Below are 18,146 nucleotides of genomic sequence, written 5' to 3'. Positions count from 1 at the left end.
GGATTCTACTCTGCATGATAGCCCATAACTACTGACAAGTGGTTCTTGATTTCTTGATGTGATGTTTATTATTATGTATTGTATTATTTTTAATTATGTTATGATATGCTGTTTTATATTTTATTATATTGTAATGCTTTGGGCATGGCCCCATGTTAGCCGCCCCGAGTCCCCACCGGGGAGATGGTGGCGGGGTATAAATAAAGTATTATTATTATTATTATTATTATTATTATTATTATTATTATTATTATCATATGCCATGGCTATGCTACTGACTTTAGGAGAACCCTGTGAGTGGGCTTTGTTCATACCATGGCACCTTCCACTGTGCTCTGTAACAAAATATGCACTCTCCATCAAAAGGGAGCGGTTGTACCATTACACCCTTCCGATTTTTCTTCATCTCTCTTCTCCACTTATTTTCTTGTTCCTAAGAAGGATGAAGGCCAGAGGCCGATTTTGTACCTGAGAGGCCTTAATCGCTACATTCGGCCACTTGGGTTTTGGGTTGTGATGCCTCATGGGCCTTGTAGTCCTGCTCCCAGTGCCATCGTGGCTAATGAAGACGAAAACATGGGGTTTTCGCCGGTTCAGCAAGAGGCGGAATCTTTCCAGATGCCTGATGTTGATGTTTTTGCCCAAGAACCCATTAAAACAGACCTTGAACAGCTCTCACCCCCTTTTGCTAGGAGACAGTCCTATGCTGCAGACAGGGGAGTGAAGGAACAGATTCGCAGGAGTTTGAGAATTGCAGCTAAACAAGACACTGATTAGCCATGCTTCCCTTGGGAAAATCTAGGGAGTCTCACATCTGGAGAAAGCTGGGTTTCGTTTCCTGTTCTCTAGGGAAAGAGAACGCTGGACACCTGCTTGGCAGGAAAATGAGACCCAGATATAGGTGCCTGGCACGGTAGGTTCCGTGCGGAGTCAACAGAGCAGCTCCAGGAGTGATTTCGTGTTTCCAGCCTTGTGCGGACTTCGCAAAGTCCGCAACCCCAGTCTCCTTGCCTTGCCTGACCAAGTATTCAAGAATTGCCTTGTCTATCCAAGTATTCAAGATTTGCCTTGCCTTGTTCCTAGCCACGGATCTTGCTTCAAGAATCAAGTTTTATTCCTGACCTTGTTGTGGTTTTTACCTTGGACCCGGAAAGACCCTGGACGTTTCCCCACACTATTGCTTGGGTGTAGCTGATCTGGCCCTGGGGACTTGAATTCGTTTAGAGAGGCCAAGTGTTCCTGGACAACTTGTTTCCCTATTTGGGGTTGGATTTCCCCCAATCCTTCGTCCATTCCGTGTTGCTGAGGTTGAAGATGGCTTTCTTTTTCTGAGAAGACCGAGGCAAAGAAGGCATTAAGTAGTTCTGCCTTTTCCCTGTCCCCTGAAAGGTCTGTTGCTGGACTATATTTTTTACTTGTTTTTATTATTCTTATATATTTCTTTAATAAAGATATTAGATAGATATTGGCCTCCGTGTCCGGTTCTTGGTGCTCCGTTGCCACGGGCGTGACATGGGTGGTGACACAGCAGACCATCCTCCCTCTTATTCCTCGGGGGATGTGGTTTGCTACACTGGACCTAATGGAGCTTAACTTCATCCTACATTTTGATGAAGTTTCATGGCTGCCATGGCTTCACACATCACAGTCTTCCCTTACACTGATGATTGGCTGTTGGCGGGCCGTTCATGCATTTAACTTCTCTAGCACATACATTTTACTCTTTCTTGTCTTCAGGACTTGGCCTGGTAGTCAACCAGCAGAAGTCACATCTGTGACCCACACAAGACATCTGTTTTATCAGGGCCTATGTCAACTCCCTTACACGAATGGCATATTTTGCAATTTATGCTTGGTGGTCCAGCAGGTGATACGTCTACCATTTGTGTCAGCCAAACACATCCAGTCTACACTGGGCCATTTGGTGTTGACAATGGCTGTGACACTGTTTGCCTGCTTCGGTTTTTGCCCTCTACAGGTGTCATTTTAGAGGGTAGTCAACCCTCTCTAGCACAGCCCTCAGCAATTGCTAATGGTACCTGCTACCATACAACGGTCCCTGCATTGGTGGACACTGTGACAAAGTGCATGTGTAGGTCTGTCCTTCCATCCATGAGGGCCGTCAAGGGTCATGGTGATGGACACCTCTCTTCAGGGTTGAGGGAACCATTCTGGCTCCCTGGAAATACAAGGTCTATGGTCACCAGTTGATTCAACTTCTCACATCAATGTTCTGGAGCTCACTGCAGTACAGAGGGCCCTTTCAGCATTCAAACAGTCCCTCCACAGGCATGCAGTCCAAGTCCGCATGGACAATGCTACGTCCAATTGGTATCTGAACAAATAGGGCAGAACAAGGTCTCCTTCCCTGCTTTGCCTCACAATGGCCATCTGGGATTGGCGTATCCCCAGGGGGATACACGTTACTGCCATACACCTGCCAGGACAGGACTCCTATTCATTCGCCACAGTCCAGATTACCAGATAAGGTCCACTGAAGCATAGTGAAGAAGATGAAAGTTGACAAATGTTTTGGTTGTCTGTGGTACTCTGGTTTACTCACAGAAATGGATGAAACACACCACTGCACCCAGACTGACTTTCAGCTTTGAGTGATAGTTTATAACTGGTAGTCCCATCAGAAGCAGTATCCCCAATTGATTCTATTTATTAGTCTTGCTCTTTTATATATTTCTCTGCATTCATAAAATGGACGCAATTCTGTTGTAAAACTAATATGCTGACAAGTTGTGAGAAGTCACTTTGGCTGCCCTATTAGCTGTAGCTTGGATCATTTTGTCTTGAGAAACATGTCCTTGGACCATTTATTTGTAATATTTTCAAATATTATTTCCACCTCTACTTTCATTGCTACTTTTTATGAAAAATCCCATAGTCCCGGCAGCATAACTGGAAAAGTCTGAGGAGCCATTTCGAGGCTATCTGATAACATTAACCTGTGTATAAGTTTGGCATAACATTTTCCTATCAGCACAGTCTTATTTGCTGGATTGCCAGCCACATAAAACTCCAACAAGTAATGCATGGATGGAGACCTCATACTCCCTTTGTCTCTCTACATTTGTCAGAGGGGCATATTTTTAGTGTCCTAGTGATTACCAAAAAGTAAATTTTCATCTCTATTTACCTCTTTGAGTTACATATAGTTACCCCTAACTCTGTGTAAGCATGTATAACTGAAATGACAGCTTATTCTTTTGCTGTCTATTCACAGCTCCACTTCTCTCCCAGTATCTAATTTTAGATGGTAAACTCCTTGGGAAGGAGACCTGTCTTTTTTGTAGTCTGTTAAAAAAGGTTTCTTCATTCTGAGAGAAGTCACACATCTCTTAAAAATGACTGTTTCTTTGATAATCATCTGTGTGGGTTCTGATATTTGAATATGAAGGAAACCTACATTCATTAGAATGGATAAACATAAATAAATAATTCACTTTTCCTTCTGGTTCCACAAAAGAGGGGGGGGGTTTGAAAATTTCTCTGACTGTGGAGACAATAGTGGGTTATACACACACATCCTCTTTCTGACTGATACAAGACACAAACAGTTTCTACTCAGGAATTGAATGCTGTTAGTAAAATGTCATTCCAGGAGTATCCCTGAAAGATTAACTTCGAGACTATGTGAAAAAAATACTTTGTCAATTACGTGTATCTGTGGGTTTTCATTTCATCATATCCTCTGGTTATTACGTTATGAGACCTTGAAGAAGTTATAGAGAATAGCTGGAAAAAGTTGCTTGGGAGAGAATCTAAGTGACCATTTTCCCTTGTAATATTAGCTTCTTGATAGAGCATTACTTAGGATGTAGTAGAACAAGAGGCTGAGGGCTAAACTATAAAGTGCACAAAACCTAAAATGAAAACCCTTGAATGGACCAGAAATAACTATAATGCACATTCACATCAGCTGTCTGAAAAAGAAAGGGTTGTTCAGCTTTAAATTTTCATTTCTGGATCCTCCAATATATCATGTTGGGTTTATCTCTCAAACAAAAATAATAGTATATTACCAACATTTTACAGATGAAAAGAAAGAAACATTGGACCAGACAACATCACAGTGAGGTTAAGATGAGAAAGTTATTACCAGAGAACACACAATCTAGATGAGGCTGCAGCAGATTGCTTTGGGCTGAGTCTAATGGGAAGAGCAAAATCCCCTATCATATCCCCTCTCTGGCCCCATGTTGGATTAACTGGATACATGCAGCTTTTACACTTTGAATTCAGTTTACAATAACTGAAGTTTTTGACTGCACAATACTTATGACAATGAAAAGTCAAAGGGTGAAAGTAACGAAAGGAGATGGAAACTTGGGCATTTCTGAATTGTCCCAGCCAAATCAGGACATCTGGAGTGTACATGCTTGGTGCAGTGGGGCCAGGAACAAGACTATTAAGATTGATGGTGTCACTTGCCACCCTATTCTCTCTGAGCTTAGGTTCAGTAGCTACTGAAGAGGTAGATTTTCCACCAAAGAGTATATGCTTTGCCATGTCTCAAATAACAAAAATGTAATAACCTCCAGACCTTCAGATTTCTGAAAATGAAAATTTATGGGTGATGGCCAAGATCCAACAACATTTCTGATAGAGCATTATTTTTTGTCAGCATAGTTCTGTTGGGGTTCTCATACAACATAGTTGCATGGCTCGATGGCTAGTCAGCTGGGGAAAATGAACACTGCCACTCTCTTTGACTTCCAGAAAATTTGGTCATTTCTTTTCCTTAGCTGTCCAGCTACATGATCAGGGAACATCCCCCTGAAACCACTTTTTTGCATAGGGTTGTACTTCAGCACTATCAAGTTGAGGTTGGGTGCAGGGAAAGCCATTGTACAAGGTTACGCTAGTCATTGTGCAAGGTTACACCAACATATGTCACCAACAAGATCCCAGTCTCCAAATGCAACTTCATTGCTTCTCGTCTTTAACTTGGTTCTTGGTGATTTGTGAAAATATAGTGTCAGAAATTAGCATATTGTGTCAGAAACCTGCACTTATATCTAAACTTTTGAAGGAGGAAAGTCTATTTGCACACAAAGGAAAAATCAGAACACAGTATTATTTAAAAGAATTCAAATGGAGATACATTTCTAAATTGAAACTGTCAGCCTTATAATTAAATATGGACACAGTGACTCTTTGAAGCATTGGAGTTATTCATTCAGGTCACTGATATGAATTACAGTAAATTTATCCCTTGCCAATTTTTCAATGCAAAATGACAACAGCATAGGCAACTTAAGTGGAAGGAGAGATCCATAACACAGGGAAAGGAATGCTAAAGAATTTTAACATTCACCAAGAGACCCATACACAAGATGAGACATGATGCATTTCAAATGCAATTCAGTCCACATTGGAAATCATCTGCTTTAAGGAATGTTCACTACTTTACCACATTGTTTACTATGAATATATATAGAATTTCCCCAGCTTCTCCTACTCAGGTATTTAAAAAATATGTAATAATGAAAATGAGAAAATCCATCCTAATTAATTATCCTGTTTAACAGAGTTAGGAACTAGACAGTAGACACTGTTAACCAATGAAAGGAAATCCAATTACATTTGATGAAGATACAAATTTCATACCCATGATGGAAATCACACTGTGCTCCAGATATTCTTGTATTGTAATTCTCATGAGTCTTAGCTAGCATGGTCCATGATAGAGAATGCTTTTGGATGTTCAGACTAACAGCATGTGGAGAACCACATGATCGTCATCTCTGATTTAGACAATAACAAGAAGCACACATATGGCCCCATATCTTTATGCAAAAGCCTCAGCTCAAGAGTCACAATCCTGTTTAGTACTATAGCTACATCAATGCCGACCACTTAGGTCAGTTTGAAACCAGTATTGAAAAAAGTACTAGTACTGGAACTGGATTTTAAAGATGTTTGATTAATAGTTTTTTAATAGTAATATCTTGACATTTTTAGTATGGCTGGCTATGTTGTATGTTCTATGTTGGTAATTGAATGATTTACCTGTGTTGGAAGCCACACTGAGTCCCTTTGGGGAGATAGAGTGATATACCACTAACATATTATTATTATTATTATTATTATTATTATTATTATTATTATTATTATTATTATTATTATATTATGACACAGCAAACAAGATAGATATGCTGGATTTCGTATCACAAAATCACAAGTCGAACACTTCCCAAGTGTCTAGGACTGTGTAATGTATTTTCGGATGATGCGTGCAGATCCCAGTAGGGTGGCCTTTTGCAGTTGGCAGATCGTGATTTTGTCAATGTCTATTGTTTCCAAATGCTGGCTGAGATCTTTTGGCACGGCACCCAGTGTGCTGATCACCACCGGGACCACCTGTACTGGTTTCTGCCGGGGTCTTTGAAGTTCAATCTTGAGGTCCTGATAGCGGCTGAGTTTTTCCTGTTGTTTTTCGTCAATGCGACTGTCACCTGGGATGGCAACATCAATGATCCAAACCTTTTTCTTTTTCACAACTGTGATGTCTGGTGTGTTGTGTTCCAGAACTTTGTCACTCTGGATTCGGAAGTCCCACAGTATCTTTGCTTGCTCATTCTCCATTACTTTTGCAGGTTTGTGATCCCACCAGTTCTTTACTGCTGGGAGGTGGTACTTGAGGCATAAGTTCCAATGAATAATTTGGGCCACATAGCTGTGCCTCTGTTTGTAGTCTGTGCGATTTTCTTACAGCAGGTGAGGATATGATCAATGGTTTCGTCAGCTTCCCTGCACAGTCTGCATTTTGGGTCATCAGCTGATTTTTTGATCTTGGCCTTAATCGCATTTGTTCTGATGGCTTGCTCCTGGGCTGCAAGGATCAGGCCTTCTGTCTCCTTTTTCAGTGTCCCATTTGTGAGCCATAGCCAGGTCTTCTCCGTATCAGCTTTTTTTCCAATTTTGTCAAGGAACTTTCCATGCAATGTTTTGTTGTGCCAGCTGTCAGCTCTAGTTTGTAGTGCGGTTTTCTTGTACTGATTCTTTGTCTGCTGTGTTTTGTGGAGTTTCTGATTTTTGACTTCAATCAAAGCAGGTTCTTCACTTTGCTTTACATATTCTGCCAGGGCATGTTCTTCTTCTTTGACTGCTTGTTTTACTTGTAAGAGTCCTCTGCCCCCTGATCTTCTAGGCAGATATAGCCAGTCAACATCACTGCGGGGGTGCAGTGAATGATGAATGGTCATGAGTTTTCTTGTTTTTCTGTCCAAATTGTCCAGTTCCACCTGTGTCCAGTTTATGATGCCAGCAGTATATCTTATGACAGGTATGGCCCAGGTGTTTATGGCCTTGATGATGTTGCCTCCTTTGAGCTTGCTTTTGAGAATTTTTCTGACCGTTTGTGTGTATTCTTTGCTGACCACAGTTTTCACATGTTCATGCTTGATGTTGTCCAGCCCAGGTATGTATAGGCATCTGGCTGGTGACACTTTATTGTTTGGCCATTGGGCATATTGATGCCCTCACTTTCAATGATTTTTCCCTTCTTCAATGCCACTGTCAAACATTTGTCCAAACCAAACTCCATGCTGATATCAGTGCTAAAAATTCGGACAGTGTTAGTCAGAGACTGGATTTCAGTTTCTGTTTTCCCATACAGCTTCAGGTCATCCATGTATATCAGATGCGCAATTTTTGAAATTTCTTAGATGTTTGATAGCCGAGATTTGTTTTTTGTAAGATTGTTAACAGAGGGATCATGGCAATAATGAAAAGCAGAGGGGACAATGAGTCTCCCTGGAAAATTCCTCTTCTGATGTTGACAAGTCCATAGCTTTCATTTCCAACAAACAGTTCAGTTTTCCAGTGCTCCATCATGTTTTCAATAAAGGTGCCAATGTTTTTACTAATCCCGATGGCGCCCAGGCACTTTATGATCCAGCTGTGTGGGAATGAGTCAAAGGCCTTTTTATAGTCAATCCACGTCATGTGAAGATTAGCTTTTTGGCTTTTACAGTTCTCCAGAATCATTTTGTCAATTAATAACTGGTCTTTTGTGCCCCTGCTTTTCCGTTTGTTGCCTTTCTGTTCATCTGGCAAGATTTTTTTTCTTCAAGATAATCTTGAATTTTGTCCGCTATGATGCCAGTCAGTAGTTTAAACATAGTGGGCAGACACGTAATTGGCCTGTAGTTTCCTGGTGCTGCTCCTTTTGCTGGATCCTTTTGTATGAGGCGTCTCCTTCCAGTTGTTAGCCATTCACTGATACTTCCTTTCTGCATCATCTCATTGAATTGTTGGACCATTTTTCCATGTAAAGTAATCAGATGTTTGAGCCAAAATCCATGAAGTTGATCACTACCAGGCGATGTCCAGTTTTTGGACTTTTTGCACTCGTGTGCTGATCATTTCAGTTGTTATTTCCATCTGTTCCATTTTGTTCCGTGAGAATTTTCCTTCAAACTCCTTTATCCACCCAGTATTTTTGTTGTAGTTCTTAGTATTTTCCCAAAGTTCTTTCCAGAACTTCGTTGTTGCAGTTTTCTTTGGATTTATGGTTACTGTGTCTGTTGTTTGGTTCAGACTCTGGTAGAACCGTCTTTGGTCTGATTGAAACAGTTGATTTTATCTGTACTGGATGATTCTGGCTTCATATCTTTCATTTTTCTGGCTGTTGCTGTAATTTGTTCTTTCACGATTTCCAAAGCTTCTTCAATTTTTCTGGTGTTCAGCCAGTACTTTCTGATCAGGTATTGCTTGATTTTGTCAGACCTTCGAGACCGCATTTCCCCCTATGAACCCGCACAACCTCTTCGCTCGTCGGGGGAGGCCCTCCTCTCGCTTCCACCAACTTCGCAGTTGCGGTTGGTGGGGACGAGGGAGAGGGCCTTCTCCGCCGTGGCCCCCTGGCTGTGGAACTCGCTCCCCAGGGAGATTAGGAAGGCCCCTACCCTACTCTCTTTCAGGAAGAGCCTGAAAACTTGGCTATTCCAGAAGGCCTTCGTTGACTGATCCTTGTGGGATCATGTTATTTACCTATTAAGCAGTAGACCCTCTGGATTGTTTGTAGGATTCATTCAGCACTTTAAGTATTACACCTGCGGTATAATTATCCCTCCCTGATAACTTGATATTACTTTGCACCTTGGCCTGGATCTTTTGACCCAAATCGGGATTTTAATATTATTGTGTATATTGACTTTTATGACTGTTTTTAATCATGTTGAAGTTTTACTGCTCGGTTTAATGTTTTATCTGATTTGTGCTGTCGTGTCTGGGCATGGCCCCATGTAAGCCGCCCCGAGTCCCTCCGGGGAGATGGGGCGGGATATAAGAATAAAATTATTATTATTATTATTATTATTATTATTATTATTATTATTATTATTATTCAGTTTCTTCTCTTTCATATTTTTGAGGTTACTTGCATCTGATCTAAGTTTCTTGATTTCCAAATCTAGCCTGACCTTTGGTTTTCCAGTTGATTTTCTTTGGGGCTGCCTTGGTTTGTATTTTTACTCCATAGCCCACTTGTTGATGGATGTCCAGAATCAGCAGCATCCACCACAGTCCTTTTTATCCTGGGCGACGACCGAGCCAGTATCGACTTCATTTTGGTTTGATTCTCCATAATGCTAATGGGTTACGTGCTCTTAGTTTTGCTCCTCAGCAGAGGCCTTTCTGGCTTGGTTGGACCTGCCGGTAGTTACACTACCGCCAGCACAGCCCTCAGTCATCATTGGAGCAGTTAAGCTCCCCCACCACATCAACGTGGCACCTGCGGGTTTTTATTATTATTATTATTATTATTATTATTATTATTATTATTATTATTATTATTATTATAAAGCAGTTTTGCCATGAATATGATTAAATAGTTAACCCTGGAACCAATTCAAGGCCTCTGTGGTGATGTCACATAGGCCGGAGATGTATTTGAACTGGTTCCAAGAGCTGCAATATTGTTGGTTTGTCAGCCATGAAGAATGCATTTTTCCTCAACTTCCTCCTCTGGACTGCTCATGTGCTCATTAGTGGGGTGTGATGAGGTTTATACTACAACATGCAGATGTTCATTGAGGGCTTCATTTTAGACTTTCCTACAACTTTGGTTATTTTTTATTAATGGGCTGAAAGTGTGCTACACTGTGCTTTTGTTGAATGCATGTGCTGTTTTTTCAACATAGCTTGAAGCTGTATTAAACAGTCAGTGTAGATGGGGCCTTTAAGATACATGCACTTAATATAGATGTAAGAAGCAAGTGAATTGCTTATACACATTTACTTCTCCACTAAAGTGGCATGATTCAGCATCATCTGAATCATGCCACCCCATCTGCTGAGCAAGATCAGAAAAAAGTGTAGCCATTACCCATTTCCTTGTACTCCTTATTTCCAGTTAAGAAGAAAATGCACAATCAGATGTTTCTATATCCTTAAGTGGAACTGGAAATCTGGCAATTGGAGCCCATTTTGGACTCAATAGAAAGCAATGGAGAAAAGGCAACTGAGTGTAAGAGGATTTATGTACAAACCTGGTGTAGATGTTTTGGATGGCTCTTTTCTTCCACAGGAGAAACTGTCCAGAATCCTATATCATCATCTACACAACGTCAATTTATATAGGCAACCCCCAAGTTACGAAGAAGATCGGTTCTGTCAGTTTGTTCTTAAGTTGAATTTGTAAGTTGGAACAAATACATTTTAAGTATAACTCCAGCCATATATATATAAGTGTGTGTGTGTGTGTGTGTGTGTGTGTGTGTGTGAGAGAGAGAGAGAGAGAGAGAGAGAGAGAGAGAGAGCTTTGGATAGCATAGGGAAGGGTTAACATGCCTGTGGTGTTTGTTTTGCTGTCTTTGCCCCTATTCAAAAGATTTCTCCTCACTTTCTGTCCCTGTGATAATTGGATTTTGAAAAAATTGCTTGTTGTGGAAACAAGGATTGGTGATAGAGCTTCAGTGATAACTCTTCCAGGAGTGAATTTCCCTTCCTAGGGGTAAATCTATCTTACTTCCTGTTGTCTCGTCCCTGCTCTTAACTAGGAGTCATTGGTTGCTTCTTTCCTTGCATCAAATGCACAGAGAGAAAGAAAGATCAACTGCATTTTCAATGCTTTTTTCTGATTAAAGCTAGCTAATTTCTGAAACTAACAGTGGTGTTTCTGATTACAGTTGGACAGTGTGACTTCACTAATTCAGGCTGCCAAAAACCTGATGAATGCTGTGGTGCAGACAGTGAAGATGTCCTATATTGCCTCTTCGAAGATTATCAGAATTCAAAGTCCTGCTGGCCCACGACACCCTGTGGTGATGTGGCGGATGAAGGTTCCAGAAAAGAAGCCTTTGATTAAGAGAGAGAAGCCGGAGGAAATCTATGCAGCTGTCAGGAAAGGTTCAGCTAAGAAGAAAATCCATCCCGTTCAAATCATGAGTGAATTTAGGGGAAGGGAAATAAACTGAAATTATTATTCTGTTCACTGCACCGGTTTCCTACACCAAGAGGCTGTTGATTTAATATAGTTCTTTGGACACCTCTTTAATTTCCTAAGTACAACACTTCCGTGGTTCACATTGTCCTACTTTGTATGTTTTACATTTACAGTGTGATAGGGTGTTTCATTTTGATGTGGTGAAGCAAGTATATTCAGTTTTTCAAACCACTTTTCAGTTATTCCTCCACATCTTTTAAGATTATTTCTTTCGTATGCTTTTCATGTTGATCACTCACTATTTATATAATGAATTTAACAATGTGGAGCACGGTGTTAGCAAAACACTGAATTTGGTTGTTTTAATGATGGAACACATTGAGACACATTTAATACTTAATAGTATTTGATGTATACCTTCAAGTTGTTCAAGGCAATTTATGTGCATTATTTCCCAGTATTTCTCTAAAACACCATATCTCTGTTGCAGTGTAAGGCTGAGTCATGGAATGTCATAAATAGATTTCATGGTTGCAGCTTTGACTGAGAGACTTCACTGTTCATGCTCCCATGCACTGTGGTATAGTAGTTTCCATATTTGCACTTGTGACTATATATTTATATAATTAATATGACCAGATTTTTGTACACATTACCAATTAGTGGTCTATGTAGACTGGGTGTTCTTCAAATATTAAGTATCACCAAAAGGACAATGACTGGATTTACTGTATAAGTCATGAAAATTTGAAAAAAAAGTCTTTCAGGAACAGAAGAAAAGTATTTGTATTTTAAAGCTTAATTTCTTCTCTCTGTTCATAACTATCTTTTAATATGAAACTTATTGACTCGCCCAACAGATACCCCACTATTTTGTCCACTCTTTTGTCAAAAACTACTCTTCCTACTTAGCGGTGAACAATATTTAACACTAGAGGCAAACAGAAACTTTAACTACCTTTTCATGAGCAATAAAAACAGCCATCAAGGTAAAAGGAATTTAAATTTGTAACTTTATGAGAGAAAGATATTATAACATTGCATCTTGAGCCTGATAAATGCATCTCCCCTACTTACTCCCCCCACCCTCTTTGAAAGCTTCATTTTGCAGATCTTTACTAGTGGAGGAATTGCTTATGATGGACAATGGTTGGTTAATTGATGCTGTTAAATGATGGAATGATAAAATCATATAGGAATTTCTTTCACAAGCTGTTCACATCTGTCTCCTCTCCATGATTTATCCATACCTTGCTATTGACAGGAAAAAAACCTGTGAATAGCTTGCAGTCCTGCAATGTTCCTATCATCTTCTTGCAGAAGTGCAAGAATGTGGGTTATGCAAGCATACAGAAGTACTATGGTGAGATATCAAAGGGATACATTCTGGTATGTAATCTCAATCTATGGACCTTTTTACACGGCCCTTTCAGGCCATGCCATTTTGCCAAAAGTTGCCAGTGAAAGAGGAGGCATGTGGGGTGGCTCGTGTCACCCTGTGCACTCTCCCTCCTTCCCTCGTCATACGGTGGGGACCCTGTCCCTGTTCCCATCAGATGGGATTAATGGCAGCAACGCAAGTTGCCTCACTGCCTTTTCATCATCATACGGGGTAAAAAGGGAGAAAAATGCAGGTAGCTCCATTGGAGCTACCCAAAACAGGCTTTCCTCCCCATAGTGGTGAAGGAAGTGAAAGGCAAACCCCATCCAAGCCACCAATAAAAGCAGCAAAATGGGGCTGTTTTGCCCCATGTGAAGAGATCCTATATGTAGGATCCACTATGTAACACAATTTTTGTTCCTGAGTTATAAATATCATTTCCTAATTGGTTCCTTCATAAAAACATGGAAAAGGTCGATGGTATCGAAAGCCGCTGAGATGTCCAAGAGAACCGACAAGGACAGACTCCCCCTGTCTAGTTCTCTGCAGAGGTCACTCACCAAGGCAACCAAAGCTGTCTCCATACTGTGACCAGGCCTGAAACTAGACTGTGATGGATAAAGATAATTGGTTTCATTCAAGAATCCCTGGAGCTGAGAAGCCACCACTTGCTCTAGAATCTTGTCCAAAAAGGAGGGATTAGAAATTGGCTGGTAGTTGTTCAAAACTGAGGAATCAAGGGATGCCTTCTTCATGGTTGGTCTCACTATTGCCTTTTTTAGGCTGGATGGTAGTTGTCCTTGATCCAACGAGGCATTTATAATCCTTGAGAACCACTTGGATAATCCCTCACTGGCAAGTTTGATAAGCCAGGATGGGCAAGGGTCTAAAGCACATGTGGTCACTCTCGCCATTCCAAATAAATATCTCCTCAAGTCTCAACCAATTCAACATAGTTCGTGGCAGTCACAAAAGCAAAGTTTCTTGAGTATAACTACTTTCAAAGGAAGTACCACACAGTCACACAGTAAATAACACTTTCAAACCAGGAACAGATTTTTTCTAATTTTGTTACATAAAGTAATAGCATGACTTCTGTGGAATAGCAGTTTTGTGCAATAATGTCCATGGTGTCATATCATCAGAGAACAAGAGATAATGGAAAGAAAAAAAAAACCACACACACACACAATGTAATTCTCCATAAGACAACAGATAAATAGCAAGCACATTTCACCAGAAGTACTGAAAGGTGTCAATATTTATTGTCAAAAAGAAAATATTTGTTTCAATTTTATCAAGAATCAAAATGAATAGAAATATCACTTTCTGGACAGAGTATGAAAATTGCGGTAAGCACCATTTAGCTGTTGCTTTCTAACTCTTTTGCAATATTTTCTTTCTCAATTATCTGCAGGATTTATTGTAATAATGATAATATATCCCATGCTCACTAAAATCCTTAATATGCTTTTGCAACAAAGATTTTTTGCATATACACATTAAAATCACTGCAGTTTCTGACACTAAATTTGTGGAATGGTAACATGGAAAAACATCTAAATGGGATGTGATGAGCCATATTAAAGTAACAGTGCAGGAATAAACTTCTTCTTCCCTGTGATGCCCTAGTTCTCAAAAACTGACAATTTGAGGAAAGAAATTGCTTAGCAAATTAGTATATTAATGGATTTCAAAGTCTACAGTGAAGATGAAAGGGCTTTGAAATCTATGATTATCAAATATCTAGAACAAAGTCAGTTGTACTGCTGTGGACTGTCTTCATTCTTCTAGCACTTTAGTTCTCTCAGGATATGGGCCAATGTTATTTTATGAGTGCCTCGAATATCATTATTCTGAATGCCTTTATGCCTTTACCTCTCTTCCTCCTCTCTGTTCTCTTTGAATGAAACATAAGACCAAAGGGCAGGTTAGACAAATATTCTGTTTTCAATGGCCAATCTGAGATGCATATCTCCTCTAAAATTGGAGGCAATGTATACCCATTAGGACTATAGCTGTAAAATTTCCAAATATTTTAAAGACAATGTGAGAGAGTGGTGATTTGGTTTTTGATTGGGGGAGAAATAAATTAAGATTTGGAGAAAATTGGAATATATATATCTATATATCTATATCTATCTATCTCTCTCTCTCTCTCTCTCTCTCTCTCTCTCTCTCTCTCTCTAGATATATATATATATATATAATAGTGGATCAATAGTATCCACTGAGATTTGGTTCCAGGACACACACATACATCTGTGGATACCAAAATCTGTAGATACCAAGATTTAATTATATATAATGACCTAGTAAAACGGTGTCCCTTACGTAAAATGGCAAAAAATAAGTTTTCATTTTTTTCATTTTTTTAAAATAATTCAAGCCATGGATTGTTGAATCAATTAATGCAGAATCCCTGGATAGGCCGCATCAATTGTAAAAAAAAAAAAAGGAGCAAAAATGCATACTAAAATACATGAAAAGAAATGGAGAAGAATGAATATTAATTTTTATTCCAGGTGTAACAACACATTAATGTTTGAGGTCAACTGAATGTGAGAGGAGGGGAAATGAAAGAAATTGGTTAGATTCATGATTTGGGGTCTCGGTCCTTGCTAACTAAACTGAGTTAATAAGTTTTCATGTCACAGTAAGTACGGTAATGTTAAACTGAGATTTAAAGTTCTGTTCAAGCATGCCTAAACAAGAATGCAGAATCCATAGATATGGAGGGCTTGTTGTATTTACTACTTACTTCCTGATCTTATTTTACTGCTTTAAGTATTATCCATTAGGACAGGATGTTTTAGTGTTCCAAAATCATGTTTTGTTGCCCAATCTATATGGAATCAGAAATGAATTAAATCTGTATTTTGTAGCATTACAACCTTTAACAGTTAGAAATAATTTCTACACATTACAATGATTTTTCTATGTAGTTTTTCTCTGAAAACATTGTGTCCCATTGTGCAACAGGAGACTAAACAAGCCAACCTGAGACAAATTGTTTAAATTCACTAGGAGAGTTGTGAATCATGTCTGGGATACAGCTACTTATTTTAAAGCTACATGATATAATCTGTGATACAGCCTCTTGACCAAGATTTAGGCTGGTTGTTGTTTTTGGTTTTGACTGTAAATGTTTGACTTGGAACACACTTGGATCTAGACACACAAAAAGTCCTTTGGACAGCTGACATTTTTATATTCCACAATACATTAGAATATTTGTTGTTTCTAAAATTGTTATTGAACGAGAAATAACCACAACATGCACATTTAAGGTCAGTTTCGGGCATAATTTTGAAACTTACAGAACAATGTATTTGTTTATTTAAATTTATTTCAAACCACCTTTTTAGGGTAAAAGCCCACCCAGACCATGTTACACAAACAAATCCTGCATCTGTTTACTTAGAAGGAAGATCAATTTTATTTGGTGACCCTTACCTTACTCCCCATAGACATGCATAGAATTCATTGAGGCCTCATAAATATGAATGCACAAAAAAACCCTGCCAATGTTACTAGAGTGAGAGAAAGTGGGTGGCAAACTGCTGTGCCCTGTGCTACTTAACCAAACATGCTTGGCATATGAGATACATGACATTTGAAAACAGAAACCATATTTTGTATAAAACAGAGGGTACATCTGCACTTACCATGTAGGTCAATATAAATCCAACAAGGACAAAGCAGTTCCGAACTCTGGATGGTTAGGGTGTTGTGTGATTTCCAGGCTGTATGGCCGTTTTCTAGCACCCCAGTGATTCCAGCCGTGTAAGTCTTCGACAATGTCCTGGGTTAAAGCCCTTGCTGCACACATTCATAGTGTCAGGATGCCACAGACTGGCATTGAAGAATAGGCCATTTGAGTCATTCTGACATTTCAGAATGTGGGGAGAAGAAGGGGAGAGTTGATAAAGCCATCTGGCTCGGCTGATGTTTTGAGAGCCAGGCTGGGAGAATCAAAAGTAGAGTGCGAGGAAGGGGGGCTGGTGTGAAGGAGGGTATAAAAGCTGCCATGATGATTGTGGGTTAGAACCGTCTTGCTTGTTTTCTCATGGTCAAGAATAAAGTGTATCCAGTGTCCTGAACATTGTGAGCTGTGTTTATTCAAAGGAGCCACAGAACCTGACACATAGTCTACACATTGTTTAAACACCATGCTTTTGAATTGATTTCAAACCACATTAAGTGATCAGTGTAGATATGCCCTTAGATACTCATGCAGTCACAACATTAAAGACTTTTAAACAGAATCTGGATGGCCATCTGTCAGGGATACTTTGATTGTGCTTTCCTGCATGGCACGGGGTTGGACTAGATGACCCATGTGGTCTCTTCCAACTTTATTAATATAAGACTTACAATAATTTTGAATATCAAAGTTTATAACAGAGTTGTCAACTGTGGGAACATCCTAGGTGACCTAAGGGGAGATACTCTTGTACCTTCCCTGCAAAAAAGATAAAATATTTCTTTGGCCACCAAACGCTTAAAAGTCATGGCATTTTCCCATGTTTTAGTCCTCTCCCAGCAAATATTGTTCACTTTCTGTTTCTTAAAAAGTGGGGGGGCGGGGGGGGGCGGGGGGCTTGGCTTAAAATAGGATGAAGTACCAAAAAAAGAAGCAAAATGCCACTGATGTCCCCTTGATGACTTTTGGAGGAATTTGAAGGAAAGCATATTGTTTGAAAACAGTATTTTTGCTGTATCTATTGGGGCAGAAAAATATCTGTGTGGGCTACATGAGGTAAATGTTCCACATTTCACCTACCCGTTTGATAATAGCACTGAAAATATTGGAAGCCATTGTATATTCAAGTAATGTTGTCAAAGATTGTAGCTAGTGCACATCTCCAGTAACCAGTGAGCATTACAAATATGTAATGTAGAACATAAATATCCAATGAGTATGAGCAGTCTGATGTAGATGCATGAAACCATGAAGCCCAGACCCTGATTTCAAATTTGGGGCCATACATTTTCAGAAAATGGCTTCAGTAAAATTTTGGCTCAGTTCTGCCTAAGACTAATACTCAGACATTCCAAGAGTAGGTCTCCAATGCCCATAGTCGAACCTAGAGTGTTTAGGAAGAAACACTAATGGTTTAATATTCCTTCAACTAAGAGTGGGATGCTCTAATCCTATGTTTTTATGGGACTTGAAATGGCAGGGGCTCTGCAGACTCATTATGCCACACAGCACAATGGGTAAGGTGCAAATATTAAAGAGAACTCCACATAATAGTTGCTTTCTCAATTTTAAGTGGATACATGAACAGGAAGCCAAAACATACACGTTCCTTTTGAGATTTTAAACTCACTGACAACAAAGCTTCATGTCTATTA

At 39.6% G+C, this 18,146-nt stretch overlaps 1 protein-coding gene across 4 annotated transcripts in view; it reads left to right on the top strand.

Moving 5' to 3' along the window:
• Positions 1-16,888, top strand: part of ctnna3 (catenin alpha 3) — a 1,223,202-nt gene extending 1,206,314 nt beyond the window's left edge. For all 4 annotated transcript variants that reach the window (XM_062977502.1, XM_062977500.1, XM_062977501.1 and 1 more), the window contains one exon: positions 11,148-16,888. In XM_062977502.1, the coding sequence (XP_062833572.1) occupies positions 11,148-11,435 (288 nt within the window). In that variant the 3' untranslated portion in view covers positions 11,436-16,888. The remainder of the gene's footprint in view (positions 1-11,147) is intronic.
• Positions 16,889-18,146: the final 1,258 nt, after the last annotated feature.

This window comes from Anolis carolinensis, chromosome 3 (genome assembly GCF_035594765.1).
Source record: "Anolis carolinensis isolate JA03-04 chromosome 3, rAnoCar3.1.pri, whole genome shotgun sequence".
Taxonomy (NCBI): Eukaryota; Metazoa; Chordata; class Lepidosauria; order Squamata; family Dactyloidae; genus Anolis; species Anolis carolinensis.
Note: the sequence above shows the minus strand (reverse complement) of the source record. Positions and strands in the feature narration are given on the sequence as shown.